General features: G+C 40.8%; 1 protein-coding gene across 2 annotated transcripts in view; it reads left to right on the top strand.

Annotated features, from left to right (window-relative positions):
- SRGAP2 (SLIT-ROBO Rho GTPase activating protein 2) overlaps nt 1–12,942 on the top strand; it is a 109,438-nt gene that overhangs the window by 66,933 nt on the left and 29,563 nt on the right. For both annotated transcript variants that reach the window (XM_083173032.1, XM_083173033.1), the window contains exons 5-7: nt 9,499–9,561; nt 10,430–10,645; nt 11,111–11,239. In XM_083173032.1, coding sequence (XP_083029158.1) covers nt 9,499–9,561; nt 10,430–10,645; nt 11,111–11,239 — 408 coding nt within the window. The remainder of the gene's footprint in view (nt 1–9,498; nt 9,562–10,429; nt 10,646–11,110; nt 11,240–12,942) is intronic.

A 12,942-nucleotide genomic window follows, 5' to 3' on the forward strand; every position in this document is an offset into this window, starting at 1 on the left:
TTTCTAGCTTCCAACACATCCATGGGGAAAAAACTGACTGTTCATTTGTTGCCTAAACACATTCCTAGTGGTATTAATGCTGTGCCCACCCTCATGCCATACACGTGGTCTGATACTCCTCTTCATCAGGAAGCACATGTACCAAGCAAATAATACACTTGGAAACCAACTTGTTCCATGCTGTTTTGTGAAGGCCCCATTTCAACCCAGTTTCACCTCCTCAGTAACAAGTGGAGACTCTTTTGAATGCATAGAGCTCTGCGTCATATCTACCTGTGCAGTACAAAACAGGCCAGATATGTTCCACAAACAGTAGTTCTGTTAAACTCAGCCCTTTAGTCAACGCTCTTACAGAGGCCAGGATCGGCATTTGCCAATTTTTATTATGATTTACTGAAGGCACAGTTTAGCATACCTGTGCAAGGTCATATGCTCTAGATCAGGGAAGGGGGTACCTTCAGACCTCCAGCTGTTGTTAAAGTACACATCCCAGCATGCCTTGCTACAGTTTTGCTATTTGGCCATGCCTAAACTGTTGCAGGGCATGCTGGGATGTGTAGTTCAACAGCTGGAGGGCCGAATGTTTCCCATTCCTGCTCTAGATTTTGAATTGTTTAGTTTATAACGATAAAATCTCTTCAGCATCTGTTATTTCTGTAAGTTACAAGATACATTTAAATTCATATCACATCCAGTGAACTGCAATTTTTTTGTTCACGTCAGATGTTTGAGTAATTTGAGCCACATTTACATCTGTATTTTCCTTACTTGCACATTTTTGTTTTCAGTTGTTTTTACATTTTAAAATGTCAACAAATGTATGTCAGCAGCCATAATGAAAGTATTTTTTTTAGTAAAGGATATTTTGGGAAGTACGGATGCTGTAATGGTTTAGCATTACTGCCTCACAGCACTGAGGTCATGGGTTCAATTCCCACCATGGCCCTAACTGTATGTAGTTTGTATATTCTTCCTGTGCTTGCGTGGGTTTACTCTGGGTATTCCAGTTTCCTCCCACAATCCAAAAATATACTGGTAGGTTAATTGGCTTCCAACAAAAATTAACCCTAGAATGTCTGTGTGCGTGTACATGTGGAAGGGAATATAGATTGTAAGCTCCTCTGGGGCAGGGACTGACTTGAATGTTCAACTATACTCTGTAAAGCGCTGCGGAATATGTGTGCGCTATGTAAGAAACTGTCAATAAATAATAAATATTTACGTTTTTTTTAAAGGTAGTTATGGATATTCAGCAAAAGCCTTTATGCTTCTGAAACTTACATTTGTCTTTGTTAATAATTGGGAATTGCCATGCTGGTTTCTTTTGCAGAGATAAAATAAATGATCGCTTAATGATTGTAAATAAATAAACTGCAGACACTACAGACTAGACTAGAGTGAAAATTGGGAGATTGCTGACGTGGCTTTGCTGATAAAGCTCTTTCAGATATAGGAATACCATCAACAGAATCAGTCATTGATCAAGAAAACCTGCTTTGTTTTCAAAATAATTTGTCGGTAAAATACTCAATTTAAAGCTCATTTATTTATTTCAACTGAGAAGATTCCAGTGAGGTCAGTCTGGTAGCAAATCCGAATGAATGAGCTCTACTCTGATGCATAAACTGATAGTAAGGAGCAGAGCCTATGGAGTATTGGGGGATGAGGTACTAGGGAGGTAAGGCTGTATGTATTACAGTGGTGATGGGAGGTTTGTATTACTATAGAGTTGGTTAGGAATAGTGTGTTACTACAGAGTTTATTATATTGAGGCTTGTTTTCCTACATATTGTAAGCTTATGAGCAGGACCCCTCACCTCATGTCCGTCAGTCATTACCCAGTTTTGTTTTATTACGGTTTGTTCCCGGTTATATACGCATTGGTGCTATATAGGTTACCGTTAATAAATAATGGTGAGGATCATTTATCAAAAGTGTTAGTGAGGATTCTACTTCAGCAGTTTATTGTTGGGGGGGGGGGGGGTGTTAGGAAGCGTGAGAACACAATGATTAGCTTCCTGCCTCACAGCACTGAGGTCCTGGGTTCAATTCCCACCATAATGTATGTTTGCTCACCATAGATTTGCTTTGGGTACTCCCCGTTCTCTCTCAGTCCAATAAAACATACTGCAGTGGCATCACTAGTGATATGCTGGGGGTTTGGACTACACTGGATGCCACCCTCTGAGGTGGAGACACCAAAATGGCAGAACTGCTATGGGATTGAGTTGTGATGAATGGAGTGCATCTTCCACAATGTTCCGGGGAGAGGATGGGGGCAAGCCACCAAAATGTCAAATGTCATACACCACTGGTTGACTCCTATCCCAGGGACCCAACAGAACCCTGGCATGTTAATTGGCTTCTAAGAAAAATAATTAACCCTATAGTTTTTAACTCTGACTGAACTAAAAAGAGGCTGAATGCAGACAGAGGTGGTAGTTGTACTGACAAGAGGAGCACTGGCACAGGCTGAATACAGAGGTGCTGAATGCAAGTAATCACACCTAGTCACCAATGTCAGGCGGTACAAACTTGGGAAGTGAGCACAGATTGAAGGCTCAGGTTGATGTACTGCAAAGAATTCAAGGTAACAGAGGTGCTGAACTCAGTAGACCACAGTAGCACTTGTCAGACCGATGATAGAATGCTGGATACAGTAACACTGGCAGATGCACAGGTGGATCAGTTGGAGGGTTCAGTTGTTCCAACAATGACTGTGCCACAGGTGCAAGTTTAAATTATATGCTCTGGGATGCTATTGGAGGCAGAGGTCATGTGAGTGCTGCAACGGGATCTGGTTTGAAGGCTCCGTCACCTGACTGCAACCAACATGGCTGCGCCTGCAACAGGAAATTAAAGCAATGCAGAATCACAAAAGACTTAAGACCCCCATTTGTGCAAAGGATCCATTTGAAACAGACTTCCCAATGAAAATTACCCAATATGCTCATGAAACTACTGCTAGATACAACATGCATACCCTCCAACATATCATACATAAAAATCTGTACAAATTTGGGGAGGGGTGTGGTCAGGTGTAAAGGGTTTGTGGCTATGGTACAGTTGGAGGCTTTTCTGGTGCAGCATACAAGTATGATCCCTTTGCACATCAATGTGAACAGGTGACTGCGGTGTAGATTATCTAAGCGCCCCCTACCGGCTTGGGTCACTAGGAAACCGCTGTAGCCACCACAGAAACTCTGGTTGAGCAGCCTGTCAGCGATAGCACTGAGGTTCTGCAACAGCTCAGTCCATTCCTAGATGGGGTATCTTGACCTGCTCCCTTTCAGGGTCCCCCAAGCCTTGTCAAGCTTGTAGTTTGTGGCTTGCTCCCGGGCCTCCGCATACTGACAGTCCGCATATAAATCTGTCCCATGCATCCAGCAGCCAAACACTGCGCACCACTTACCCCCCTAGGCACCGCCATTGGCCGAGGCTGACCTCCGCTGTAATTGAGGCTATGAACATGCATCTGCCCCTCACTGGTAGTGTGGTCCATTGCTGAATGGATCAATCTGTAAGCAGTAGTGATTTGGCACATAAACAATCACTGATTTATCTTTGGCATAGGCACAATATGATGAAATACATGTTGCAATGTGGAAGAATGACATGGGTGGCAGTTGGTCATTTTTTTTTATTAGATCAGCACTATAAACAGAATTATGACATTGAATTTGTAAAATATATGGTTGGTTTGTGTGTTTCAATACTGTAGATCTGTTTGGTGCTTGAGAGCAGGACAAGCAGAATAAATAAATCCAGACCTGGCTGTTATATACTATCTGCTTAAGAAAATGTTCTGTGGAGAATCCCGGTCTCCTACAGAATATTCCCTACCTTGATATGGGATTGCTATATTATGATTCATTATTAAGGACTGTGAAATGACCATAAGCCAATAGGCCGTATTAAATTGGCTGCAAATCGATAATGAACGTAAGGAGTGTAAGAATAGAAGGATAAACACTATACAGAAATAAAATACATCCGTGCTGATCCTGCCAAGATTAAAATAAAACCATATTCCATCGTTTTGCAAATCCTGAAGTGCGATGGTGTTTGTAATTAGAGAGTGAACATTACTATTGTGAATTCAGATGGATTATTTGTGGGTTTACAGCTAAAGCAGATTGCATCTCTAACTTCCATCTGGCCCCTCCCTCCTGGGTGTCTCCCATGGGGACAGTAGAGTTAAAGAGTCAGCACAGTGTGCGTCCCCTTCCTGCCTTTGTAGTGGGAGCAGATGAAAAGTCCCATAGGGAGATGGCAGAGCAATGGAAGGTATTAACAATTTATATTGGCAGCAAGTGCCCCCTGCTGCGTTAGTAGCCTTTAGAAAGAACAACTACATGAATAAGTAATGGCAATTGTGGGAGTTAGGGAGACCTGTCTGAGCTGTTTCTGTCCAGACGTACGGTGGTGCGCCTGTGCCTTGTGGTAGGGCATGCAGGGTTAAATAGCTAAGCTGTGTCTCTTCCCATAGGGGCATTTCTCAGCACATTGTCATAAGAGCTATACTGTACCTGCAATCTCTCATGTTTTTACACTTGCACACAAAGAAGAATATTGCAATAACCTTTTATACAAGATTTTAACATGGTCTGGGGGCCAGTCAGCTAAGTCTGTGTGGGCAGCAGCCTGCCTTGTGCCCATCTGGTGTCAGCGCTCTGCAGGGTATCTCCTCATCATGTTCCCTTACCAACCCTGCATTACCCTCCCCCCAACTGTCTTTCCTTCTGTTCCCGTCTGTCACGTCCTCCTGTTGCCAGTGTCCCTTGTTTGCTGCCGACATTATTTAGGATGATGTAGTGCCAGAATAAGACCTGTCATTGGGGTTGGATTTCAAACCCCCCCCCCCCCCCCCCTTGTTGTTCTGCAGCCTTTGTATGTAGCATAATGTGCATCACATACTGGCACCAAAAGGTCAGCATCATGTTGTAATTAGAACATTCCTATGGGGGAGAGGGGGTCCTTAATGCACCTTAGCTGCCTGACAGTCTGAGGAGTTTCCAGGGACACTGCTGCTGAACAGGTGAGACTATACTATCCCCATAAAGTGCTGACTGTACAGTACACCTCATCATCTATATATGTCTAATGTCCGTGACTGTACAGTACACCTCATCATCTATATATGTCTAGTGTGCGTGACTGTACAGTACACCTCATCTATATATGTCTAGTGTCCGTGACTGTACAGTACACCTCATCTATATATGTCTAATGTCCGTGACTGTACAGTACACCTCATCATCTATATATGTCTAGTGTCCGTGACTGTACAGTACACCTCATCATCTATATATGTATAATGTCCGTGACTGTACAGTACACCTCATCATCTATATATGTCTAGTGTCCGTGACTGTACAGTACACCATCATCTATATGTCTAGTGTCCGTGACTGTACAGTACACCTCATCATCTATATATGTCTAGTGTCCGTGACTGTACAGTACACCTCATCATCTATATATGTCTAGTGTCCATGACTGTACAGTACACTTCATCTATATATGTCTAGTGTCCGTGACTGTACAGTACACCTCATCATCTATATATGTCTAGTGTCCGTGACTGTACAGTACACCTCATCATCTATATATGTCTAGTGTCCGTGACTGTACAGTACAACTCATCATCTATATACACCTCATCATCTATATATGTCTAGTGTCCGTGACTGTACAGTACACCTCATCATCTATATATGTCTAGTGTCCGTGACTCTCCGAAATGCTGGCAAAGAGTGGAACTACATCTTTCTCACACATGCACAAACACAGAAGGTAGCAGACTAGATTTTGCAGGCTTACTAGTCTAATATGTTCATAAATGATCATCCTACAAAATTGTATATTATGAATAACCATTTAAGTAAATTGTAGCTGCATTAACAAATGTAACATTACACAAGATAAATGCAGACTTGCAAACTAAACCACAATCTGATGCTTTTTTGGTAAGCTTTCGGTTTTTGGGCGTTTCGAAATAGGCAAATCTTATTTGTCATTCAAACATTTTTTGTGATCCTTTTTTTTTTTTTTTAGTATGTGAAACAAGCTGTATTTAGACCTTCCGTACCGATAGTATACGACGCAGAGCTGGGCAATTCTCGTAACGCTTTAGCTGCCAAAATGGCTAATGTTCACTGCCAATAAATTGCAGATGGCATGACGACTCTGACTGATACGGTTAAAATGAATAGCCTTTATTGTTTCACAAATATTTAAAGAAGATTATAATTAAGAAACTGTTTCCAAGTCTACAGAATCTTACCTTTGAACCTAATTCATGCAGAATCAATTAATATGCTGAATCTAAAGTTGCTTAATGTTTCTAAAACTAGAAACTGTACATTATGCCATAGTTTCACATCTATTTAATTATTAACAGTTTCTTATATAGCGCATACATATTCCGCAGCGCTTTACAGAGAATATTTGAACATTCACATCAGTCCCTGCCCCAGTGAGCTTACAATCTATATTCCCTACCACATGTACACACACAGACATTCTAGGGTTAATTTTGTTGGAAGCCAATGAACCTACCTGTATATTTTTGGATTGCGGGAGGAAACCGGAGTAAACCCACGAAAGCACGGGGAGAATATACAAACTCTGCACAGTTGGGCCATGGTGTGGATCGAACCCATGACCTCAGCGCTGTGAGGCAGTAATGCTAACCACTACACCTTACTATATTATTATGCAATACAAATGTTAAATCACAAAAAAGTTATGGCAGTGAAACGACATTGTTAATAATATTGACACCTTGACTGGCCTGGGAAAGCATGCTTGTATAAACCACTACACTTGGAACATCACCCCTATTTCATTCCAATTCCAGGGGTGTTCATATGCGGTTGGTAACCCTCCCACCACTACTATTGCTACTAAGAGCCTCCGCTCATCTAGGAAGCCTTGCAACTGGAATGTGGAACATGTCTCTGTGGATTTGCATCCATGCAGCCACGGGACCATTACTGGAGTCATAAGGACTGTCAGGCACTTGGATTTCAAAGTCCTCACATAGGGTTGAGATCAAAGTCATGTGGAGATCAAGGCTCTTTGCTGACCAGCCAAGATTTTCCATACCAAACCCAGCAAACTATTTCTTAAAGGACCAAGTGCCTATTGGCAATGCGCTTTACACCTGCCATCATTTGGCATTGTGCATTGCATTATTCAGCCATGGAAATCCGTTCCATGAAGTTCCCGGAACAGTTTTTGTGAAGATATTGCTACCAGAGGCAGCTGTGAACTCTGTGGGTTCAATTGCAGCCATGTACAGTTTATTTGTAAGTGCAGCATGCTTCATCAATGGGCTGATGGTTAGTGTACAAGCCCAAGAGTGGGTTAACTGCACATGTGCAGAACGGTCCTTCATCATCACACACGGTGACCCCGAAGCCCCAGCCTGATTGACAGGCTGCAGTTGTTTGGGGGGTGGGGAAAGGCCGCCGACTGGCTCTGTTCAATATAATGGGGATATGTCGACTTCTTCATTTTATGGGAATACGGATTTCCGTGTTGGGGCCTAGTGACGCCGATTTACTGACCTCGGCTTTGGGTCAGAGACAATCATCCTGAGTAACCTGAAGGTTATTAAGATGACCATTGGTCAAGGAAAGTTATCTGGTAGAGTGTATTAATATACAACTATGGGTCACGGAAACAGGCATGAGGGGTTTATTTACACTAGATGTGTCCTGCAGCATTGGCATATTAACAGCACGGTATCGCACAACCACTTCCCTGCGCCTGTGCAGTATTATGCAAAGGTACTGAATCAGGACCTTTGTGCTTTCATTGTAACCCATACTATTGATAATGTCTCACTATGAATGGTGGATGTATACTTTTTTCATGGATCAGTTAGCAATGGTTGGAGAACGGAATTTACAAGGCAATAATGTAAAGTACCCTGAAAGAAAACTCATTTTGTGGGTCTGCCCTATGAAGGGAAAGGATTCGATCAGAATTTTGCAGTTCTACACCTGAAAAGATGGAGACCAGTCTAAAGCCCCCGTACACACAGTGTGATTCATTTTCTATTCGATCGGGATGGAATCGCACGGCGCAGTGTACACATTCGGTTTAGACTATATAGAACAGATCTGTGCTCTATAGTTTTGCCTGCACAGTCTATTTTTCGATTTGATTTTGATGCTGCAGGAATGATAGCCAAAAATCTAATTGAAATCGAACGGTTTTCAGCTGCATTCGATCCCGATTTCGCGCTCATCCTCAGTCTATATCAAATAGAAAAATAGTCTGTGCAGGCAAGACACTATATATATATATATATATATATATATATATATATATATATATATATATATATATATATATATATATATATATATATATATATATATATATATATATATATATATATATATATATATATATATTATATATAACACCCAGTTGTGGAATGGCGCCCAGATTAATATAAGTCCATAAATATGGTGGTCCGATCTCCAGTGAAGCACTCAGGGTAGTTTTTCCGATCACTTTATTTTCAAAAAGATATTCAAGACACGATGTACAGTAACGTCCCGACGCGTTTCGTCTTACACAGACTTCATCAGGGGAACAATTTTGTGTCTTTAATTTTAATACTGATTTCCAACCAGCAATGGAATTTTTAAGGAGGTGCCTCCTACACTTAGAGTCCTCTTACAGGACAACCTTAGGTCCGTTAGCCTTCAAAGAATTCAAGGCCTTGGGTAATCCATTAAAGATGGTGAGTATGCTTAATATAAATAACCCAGTGACTTTATATTCACCGAAAATTCCTTCCCTGCCAATACTGAAATGCCTTGCCAAGTCTTACAACCTGTTAGATCCAATAGTTGACATGGATAACAGCTTATCCAAAATGTACAGCTTCAAATCAGTGGGTCTATTTCATAAATCACTGTGTCCTGCAGGGAAGGTGCTACTATATATATAATGTAATGGGTACACTTGTGTTATTCGATCCCGATCAAAATGGAATTGAGTAGAAAAGATATTGCTCCGTGTGTACAGGGCTTTACACAGTGTTTCAGTAGAATTGCAACATTTTTTGTGTGCGTGGGGGGGGGATAAATATGTCTGTCTCTTTGTCTATCTATATCTCTATCTATACTTTATAAATAATTCTGCAACTGATGACCCCAAATGTCTGACACAGCCTTTGTAGTATATCCATGCTTTCTGTATTTCATGAAAATGTAAACCTTTTCATTATTTTTCTTATTGTTCCTGTTTTGTATTATATTCATGCTTCAAGTTAAGCAACTCGAGTCCTATTTGAGAACGAGTGCTATATATAAATGTATCTGTGTAGGTGGATTACACAGATTGTATACTACTACTGTAACATGTTTCTGCTTGCACTCTTCTATACGCACAGTCACTGTTTCTTAATGTATATTCATGCATACCTAGATAGACATGATTAAAATATGAATGTGCTGCTTTGTGTCTTTGCAGAGTAAAGAAATTGGTCTGCAGCTGCATGAGGACCTCATGAAAGTACTAAATGAGTTATACACCGTGAGTGCTGGGGATTTGGATCATGGTTATCAGACTCCTACTGTGTTCATTTGCGGCAAGAGTGACTGCATGAGGAATGGGGATCTTTAATGTCTGAAATGACCCTGAAAAAAAGAACAATACTAAGTAGCTCATCACAAATCTAGTATATACTATAGCTGTAATGTTCAATTCTTTTTTGCACTGGTTGCTCGGATCAATTAAAATATAGCGGATATTTTTTATCTTCACCGAAACAGATACATGTAAATTGAATCAGAATGATTATAGCGATTAGCTACATTTTTCTTCTCTAATAAAAGGTGCTTAAGCTTCAAGTGTGTGAATATTAAACACCAGACTGTAATGTATGCCGTACAGCGGTAAAGGAAAGCCTTTGTAATTCCTAGTTGCCAACATTTCCTAGATATAGCAGACAGACATAGTCTAGTTCTGTTTTTTAACATCAATTATTCAATTATTAGTAAATTATTCAAAAGATGAAATAACTGGATTAGACCATTAACTCCAGACTCACTTGGGAAAGACTGGCACAGTCCGCTTCTGTTGTCCCTGTGATTGCCCATTGCATAGGTAGAGTTACTACAGTGTCGCTTACACTGAGGGATTGGTATTCTCTCATTAGTGCCAAGTACGTTCATCACAGCAGCACAATTGTCATACTGTGTACCTAAAGCATCTAGATCTATCTGTCTAATACTTTTTATGTAAACTCTGTTTTAGATGGCCATCGGTGCATGATCATTTTAAATATGCCCCCTTTTATTTCATCTTCCAATTTGACGGTACAATCACTAATTTGCTGAATTTAAACACAAACATTAATAATATTAAAATTTTGATTATCATTTTATATATTTCTTTTCAGGTAATGAAGACCTACCACATGTATAATGCAGACAGCATCACGGCGCAGAGTAAGCTGAAGGAGGCAGAGAAACAGGAGGAGAAGCAGATGAGCCGATCGGTGAGACAGGAAGATCGGCAAACCCCTCGCTCCCCAGACACCGCCACTAGTGTCCGTCTGGATGAGAAGCACATAAGGCGCAGTTCAGTCCGAAAAATCGAAAAGATGAAGGAGAAGGTGAGAACTAGGATCATCTGCCTGCTCCGCTTTCCTTTACCCTGTTTATTCTTTGCCACTTTACTGTACATGTGATGTGTGTAAGCATAGTAGGAACCTGTAGTCCATCGATGCTCAAGAAATGTTTATTGTATAACTTAAATAAAGTGTAATATAGAGATGCTGAAATACCGTGTAACAAGAAGGTTTTCCACTTTGTCTACTTTCTATTGTATATGATTACTTTCATAAAACTATTTATATTCTTCTTTAGTTTATTTTATTTGCCACTTCTGCGGTTTTATACAACTGCCGATTGTGTTCTGTCTGCCCCATAAACAGTGTGTGCAGAATTAGCAATGTAGGCCATCACGTCCCATTCTGTCTGCCACATTGTTTCTCCTTCGTCTTAGTATAGTGATGGGCAAGTTGCTCATGGTCTGATCATTTATTTTCTATTGTAACCTACTTGATTTATTCCTCTAGCGTCAGGCCAAATACACAGAGAACAAAGTGAAGGCCATCAAGGCTCGAAATGAGTATGTACTGGCACTGGAAGCCACCAACGCATCTGTCTTCAAATACTACATTCATGACTTGTCTGACCTCATTGATGTAAGAATCAATTGTTTTTAATGCATTTTTTCTTTTTTTTACTGCAGTGCAAATAATGATATCCATTGCGTCATCCCTCTCTGTGGGGTAGATGTATGAAGCAGTGATTAGGAAGGAGAAGTAAGCCAGAGGAGAAGTGGCCCATGGCAACCAATCAGCTGCTTTGTATAATTTTATTTTATGCAACTGTATAGATGTTACTTCAGTGCTGATTGGGTGCCATGGGCTTCTCATCTGGGCTGCTTGACCTCCCTTATCACTGCTTCATACATCTACCCCTGTATTCCTAGTACAGTACATAGGTGATCACTACCATATGCAACATTGTATCTACATTGTGGAAGAGGGGCTGGACTGAAAACACTATTCTAAACCGAATAAGAGGTGCTACTATTTGTAACTTTGAACACTAAGTACCAAACACTGCTAAGCAAACCATTCTAATAAACTCTACAGATATATATTAAAGACCCATCTAATGAGGTCACCTGGTCACGGGAGGTGGGTTCATATTTTTGGCCGACATTATACAAAGCACCTCAATTTAACTGTTAAATTGCAGAGTTTATTTATAACTATGTTCAGCAGTGTTTCATTCTTAGTCATTCTTTCTCTTTTTCATTTGTTGCCTTCATTGACAAACGTGGATGTTGTGTCATTTTATTAGCTAAAAGCCAACATGGGAGTGTAACACAGGGGACAGGAGATGGAAAATTACGTTAACATTGTGTGTAACAAAACGTGTAACATTGAAAGCAGGCCAGGGAATGGATCATGGCTGCTTTTATTTCCTCTCAGTTTGCAGACCTCTCAGACAAATGGCAGATGTCCTGTCCATCAATAGACAAGTAATGTCTTCAGGCTGGTTACCTCTGCCACACAGAGCATAAAGCCTCTTACAGCCTCCAAGTGTAAAGTAAGGGCATAGGGCATAAGTCAGCCACACCCTTTTCTTGTTGATGCTGATGGTAGCGTCTGTTTGACAGACACATCTGTACACTATATTTCAAGTTGGGGTTATAGGGAAGGTGTCACATTGATGCTCTCAACTTCTAGATTATGCGCTGGTTGCCAGATGCCTCTAGACTTTGGCTTAACATGGTTTAGGGCGTAAAGATTCTCTACTGAAAATGTCACTGAGCGCCTGCTACTTTATTGTTTTCATCAAGTCGAAATATTATATCAAGAAATTTGAACTTCAAGACTTTTCAGTCTTTGCGTCAATTCACTACGGTGCGGAGGTAGTTCCCAGGAAGAGCAGAAATCCACTAGTTGGAGTTAGCGGCGCGCTGTTTAGAATAGCTGTGGACCATATTAAATCGACCCCTTTTGAGGTTACTTTACTTATTTATTACCCATTTTTTTATTTTTCTAATGCAGTTTTCCCCCTGTGCTCACAATATATTGTGTTTAAGACCCCATGAATGCTATAACTATGTTCTACAGTATTTCCTTTTATCAATATTTATTATTTAGTTCTTTCTTTACGTTTATTTAAAGTTTTCAGTTTGAATATGTGCATAAGCACACACAATGGGGTTTATTCAATGCGGCTGGCGGGGATCGCCGAAAACAAGCGATCTTCCCCATTTAACCCCCGTGGCAGCTGCTCACTCTATTCAACACGCCGGGGAAAACCCTCACTGTCAGAGGACAGCGAGGATTCCCCCAAACAGCGAGGCTAATGCAGGATGCCCGCTGCA

The sequence above is a fragment of the Crinia signifera genome, chromosome 2 (assembly GCF_055691185.1).
Source record: "Crinia signifera chromosome 2, ASM5569118v1, whole genome shotgun sequence".
Classification (NCBI taxonomy): domain Eukaryota; kingdom Metazoa; phylum Chordata; class Amphibia; order Anura; family Myobatrachidae; genus Crinia; species Crinia signifera.